The sequence below is a fragment of the Condylura cristata genome, unplaced genomic scaffold, assembly GCF_000260355.1.
Source record: "Condylura cristata isolate star-nosed mole 26May11 unplaced genomic scaffold, ConCri1.0 scaffold00019, whole genome shotgun sequence".
NCBI lineage: Eukaryota > Metazoa > Chordata > Mammalia > Eulipotyphla > Talpidae > Condylura > Condylura cristata.
The window spans coordinates 35,969,790-35,975,212 of record NW_004567120.1 but is presented as its reverse complement, the minus strand read 5'-3'; the positions used below and the strand labels follow the sequence as shown (position 1 = coordinate 35,975,212).

The following is a 5,423-nucleotide window of genomic DNA, read 5'->3' as shown; positions in this document are numbered from 1 at the left end:
GCCCCAGCCCAGCGGGCCGAGCGGGGTCCGCCTAGCGCGCCGCTGAGCGCCCCAGAGGGGTGCGGCGAAGGCGGCCGAAAGGCAAAGACTTAATCGCGCGGCGAGCGGGGCGAGGAGCCCGCAGGAGTGGCGCGCATCGAATTCCGTGGCTCTCCACGCTGTTAAGAGAACGCGGAAACGGGGCCACGAGAGCCAAAAAGAAACCGGCCAAAGAAGGGCTGAGGCCGCCGGCAGACGCCGAAAGTGGCCCCCGGGCCCGCGCATTCCTCGCCCCCGCGCCGGGGTCCCAGGACCTGCCGCGCGCCCCGGGGCGGCCCGCGGGCCCGGGAGGTTCTGGGCACCCTTCTCCAGGCAAGCGCGGCCAGCCCGGGACCCGGGCTCCTCGCTGGGTGCACCAGCGTGCGGAATTGTGGGGACGTGGAATAACTCGAAAACGTGAGGTTGAGACAGCGATTTATATCGTGCTCCCCCCGACCCCGCTGCGGGAAGGCCACCTGGCCACGGAGAGGGGCCCGGAACCTCTGCGGCCACAGAGAGGCGGAAAGGCAACGGGCTGGGTGGTAGGGCAAGCCGGGCCAGAGGGCGCCCCCCCCCCCGCCGGAGCTCCGTAGGGGTACGGGTTGGGGGCGCTAAGAGCGGCGGAGCAAGAGTTGTGCGCGGGGGTGGGGGCAGTGACCGGGTAGCCGGGTAGACCCTCTGGAATTAGGACCCAGTTTCCGGTTATCCCCTTCCTTTCTCGGGGTGGGGAGGATGCACAGTTGGTTGAGGGCAAAGGTTGCCAAATTCCTCATGGCTGCTGAGCACCTGGACAAAAGAGAGCTGGTCCTCAGTCTCTACACACCACACATTCACACACGACTGAGAAACCCTTGCAACGGAGTGCCAAGATATAGGTCAAGGGGATCCCCAGTGTATCCTACCAAATAGACCTCCATTTACTAAGTGAATGAAACTTGGAAACCTGCTTTGAAAAGTCCACCCCCTCCCCCAAGAACCACTCCTAAGTGCAATGCAATAGAATACAATTGTACTGCCCACAGGGGCTTTTGCTCCCCCCCCCCATGTCACCACACATCAGGATAGCTACCCCAGTAACCTTTCTTTAGAGGTCATCAACTGGGTTATTGTTTGCAACTTCCACCAGTATGGGATCTTTAGTGCCTTCTCAGACCTGTAAGAAGGGGGTTTTTGTTTTTCCCAGAAGCTGGGGATGGAGAGATAGAGGGGGGGTCCCAACTAAATGCTCAGATAGTGGGTGGGCTTTCCCTCCACCCACCCCCCCCCCCTTTTTTTTTTTTTTTAAATAAGAGATGATATTACCATAGACCCAAGCCTCAGTCTGTGGCCTAAATTACAATCTTGGCTTGGAGCCAGAGTAAATAGTCAAGGGATCTTCTCAAGGAAGAATTCGGAAATACTGCCTTTAGATAAGCAAACTTTTTTTCCTCCTGAAAAGCAAATTGCTTCTACAGATCCAGAATCAGTCTTTCCTACTTCCATAAAGCCAGATGGCTTTGCTGGGCTCAGCTGCACTTGCAAAAAGCCAACAGGTTAGCCCTACCGCCCGCCTCAGAGGGCCAGAGGAGCCAGAGAAAGTGTCCAGGGCCAGGAGTGGCACTGACACCCCCCCCCTTCCTTCCAGTAAACACAGAGCAACTCTTCTAACAGGTAGGGTTTTAACCCAGTGGGAGACACCAGGAAGTTTCCCGGGAGCACTTGCTATAAAGGAATCCACAAGGGACCCCTTGCAAAAGCTGAGGCCATCGCTCTCCAGCTCTGCTCTTCGGAGGCACACCTGCTAAGGAAGCCCTCCGGGCACGTGATTTCTGCCCGGGGGTGGAACCCGAGGGCAGCAGATTGGGCGCGCCCTATGCAACCAGATCCCACCGGGCCAACCGGCCTGGGTCCCCAAGTTCTGCAGTAAGCAGCCCTCGTAGGATAAGCACTGTTTCTGCTCGAGGTGAACCCTCTTCTTGGAGGGTTGGGGTGAAGTCCAAGCCCCGAGGGGCGAGGGCGGGAACAGGCGCCGCTGGGTGAGTTTCCAGCCCGTGCCGATAAACGGCGCTGTTGCCGCGCCCTGGGTGTTCGGAGCCCCAGGCCCAGCCTCAGTGGAAGGGAACCTGAGCTCTCTTGGGAGGGCGGGGGAATGGGGAGTGAGTGTTTGGCCGGATTCCCAACCCACCAGCCCCGGCTCGGTCTGCCGCCACCGGCTCCCGGAAGCCTGAAACGGCGAGAGAGTTGCCCAACTCTTGGTCTCCGCTGGGAGAGGTCGGAGGAGTTACTGGGTCCCGCTGGGTCCCTTTGCTTTCCTCACTGGATGCTGGGTGCGAATTGGAGGCACAGGTTTCTGCGGCCAAGCCCCACCGGGATAGAAACCCCTCAGACTTGTGTTACCCACTGCGCTATTTCTTGCCCCTGGCAAAGTGGCACCGCGGGCTGGTGTCTGCGCCTGCTCTGAGAACCGGTGGGCCAGGAGAAATGGTCTCTTTCCGGTCCTTCCCCATTTTCACGGTTACCCTTCCCTGTCTATTGAAATGGTAGTTTGTGCCGAGGACTGACAAGAGATACCAAGGAAATTCCGAGTAAGGTTTACAGGGGGGCTGCACAGATCACCCCAGAACCATGGACCACAAGAACGGGGTGTTAAGCAGTACCCCAGAAGGAAGTTAGAAGGTTGGGAGAGGTGTCTGATCCTGGCAAAAGATGGTGGTAAACCTGCCAGTAGCATGTAAGGAAAGTTGAGCTCAACCAAGCCGTGGGCTAAGTGTGATCAAGTGACAGCCAGGGGCAGGGAGCAGCTCTTTAGGTGATCTGCTGTGAAGTGATCTGCTGTGACGAGTAGCCTGGATTTAGGCATCCTTGGCCTTGGGAAATATGCAGCCCCCCACGCTGTCTCTACAAGGGTTTACTTGGGTCCTGAAACTTGGAAAGAATGCTGACATCTGTCAGGCTACTGGAAGCCAGGCCGCGCGTCGGTTGGGTGGTTTCCTAAAACTCGCTTCACTTAGCAACAGCCTCTGAGACCCAGACGAGCAGAGTGGGCATCTGGAGAAGGCGGCAGGAGGGCAGGGCTCTGCACATTGAAGTAGAGAGGATGGGTTTGCCTAGGAAAATCTGGCTTTGTCAGCCAGTTTGCAGAGAAAGGGGTGCAGGTGGGGACCGCCCAATCATTCCCCTTTCTGCGACACGCCGTGTCAGCTTAAGGGTGCACCCCCTGCTACTGGGAGCGACCCATATACAGAGCTCTTCCGAAGAGTTGACTTTAAACCCCTAACTCTGCACAACCTTTCAAATGCTGGCCGTTTCTGCCTGGGATCGTTTGCTTGATGAGCAAGATAGATCATCAGGTAAAACTCAGACATGCAAGCATGGATTCGCGACTCCAAACTTCAGGGCGATGAGGAGGTTCTGGTGCCAGCGGTCCGCCCGACCCAGCGAGAGCTAATCTGCCCTGTCATGTCCCCCAAGCTACAAACGTGTATTATAAATTCGTGAGGTAGAGCGGAGCACACTAGGCGTGCAGGCATCTCTGGAGCCTCTGGTCTTGCAAAAGCGCTAAAGTGCAAGAAGTCTGGGGACTTTTTTTTTTTTCTCCACACTTACTATTTACGCCTTTCTTTTGGTTTCCCACTTTCCACCAGGCCGGGGGAGGGGGCGAGATCCCACACCGGCGCGAACACCTTATTTCAGTTCCTGCCACTCGTGCCCGGCGGGCTTCTCTTTACCACCCGCTGCCTCGGGCGGCTCCCGGAGGCTCCTAAGCTGTGTCACTCGCCAGTGTGGGCAGAGGCGATTGTCGGGGTTCCCACTCCGCGCAACCGGCGTTCCTGCGCCACCGGGCTTCGGCGAACAACCCCCCAATGCGGGTGAGGGTCCAGCTCCAATCGTTGGGGCTCCAGTCGGGAAGGCTGTAAAACAAAAAAGGAGAAGGTCGGAATCCGTTAGCAGAGCCTGCTCCCCGGGGAGGCGGCGCGGCTGCGCGGCGAGAGCAGCGCTCAGTGGTCCTGGCAGGTGCACAGCCAGTGGAGGGGGCCCTGCGGTCCGCCCCGAAGACAGCCTCGGCTCCTCTCCGACCACCGTCCACCCCCACACCTCCCCCCCCTTCAAGAAACTTTTCTTTCACTCGGAGAGGCTCCGGGTTGCCATGAAAACGGATTTTCCAAGGGGCCCGACCCTCCCCCTCAGGGGCATCGGACTGGAAAAACCGAAATGGCCAGAGCGCAGAGACAAAAAGGGGCCGCTGAGCGGGGGCCTCGAGTGAGAGCGCCGAAGCCGGTGCACCCCCGCTGCCCCCCACACACTTGCCACCCCGTGGCGTGTGAGCGCCTCCACCCGGCTCGGGCAGCCAGACTCGAAACTGCTCGCTCGCTCGCCCACGAACAGCATCAGAGCCTCACAGCCCCCAAATGCCCCGCGGCTCCGCAGCCTGGCTCGCGCGCCCACGTCCCCGACCCCCGCTCCATTCCGGGCACACCGCCCCGCGCCTTCCCCGCGGCGGGTCGGCTAGAGCGAGGTCGATTCCCAGGAAGGCTTCTGGGAGCCGCAGCTCTGGGCACCTCCGTGGCGCCAGGGGTGCCCAAGCCCGCCGCGGTAGCTGAAGACGCCCGGTGCCCCTAGCGCCGGCGACAGAAGCGGTGGGAGCACCTCTGCGCAGATAGCGGGAAGCTTTGTAGGGTGGCCCGGGACCGGGCCCCGCTGGGCCCCGGCCCGGGCGGCAAAGTTGTATGCTGAGCCCCGCGGGCGCCCCTCGGCCCCCTCGCCTCCCCCCGTGCTGCTCGCGCACCCCCTCCCTTCTCGGTCACCTCCTCGAGTTTCATTCTTTCAAACTTTTTGAGACCCTAATTGGTGGTCTCTGAGAGGCTCTCCGGGACTCCCGCCTCCTGAATAACTCTCCTCACGTCACCCGGCCCAAGAGGGGCGTGAGGGTGAACTCCAGGGCTCCCCGAACTTTTTTTTTTCCAGCGGGGTTGAACGGGGGCTCCGTGATGATTGGCCAGGGCGCATCACGGCGAGTCTGTCAATCAGCCGGCCTCCCGGTGGCGAGGGGCGGATCGAGCCCCAACCCCGGGGGATCCGAGCAGGTATATAAGGGCCCGGGCTAGCGCCCGGCCAGACTACGAAGGCTACCGGCTCGAGACCGCGCATCAGGTGCGAGCGGCCCGCTGACTTGGCGCGGAGCAGCAGCCCTTCGGCCGGCCGGGCCTGGCAGCCGACTCGCGGGCCCCCCGGCCCCCAGGCGCCCCTCCGACGGAGTCCCCGGGCCTGTTCACCGTGGCCGCGCCTCCACCCCAGGGCGCGCCTTCTCCTCCCGCCACTCTGGCGCACCTCCTCCCCGCTCCCACGATGTACAGCCTGCTAGAGACGGAGCTCAAGAGCCCCGTGGGGCCGCCCACCCCAGCGGCGGGCGCGGGCGGCCCGGCCGC

General features: G+C 61.3%; 1 protein-coding gene across 1 annotated transcript in view; it reads left to right on the top strand.

Moving 5' to 3' along the window:
• Positions 1-4,209: 4,209 nt before the first annotated feature.
• The window catches only part of SOX3 (SRY (sex determining region Y)-box 3), a 2,955-nt gene continuing 1,741 nt past the window's right edge, over positions 4,210-5,423 (top strand). The window contains 2 exon segments of the mRNA XM_012727082.1: positions 4,210-4,590; positions 5,182-5,418. Of these exon segments, the coding sequence (XP_012582536.1) occupies positions 4,210-4,590; positions 5,182-5,418 (618 nt within the window).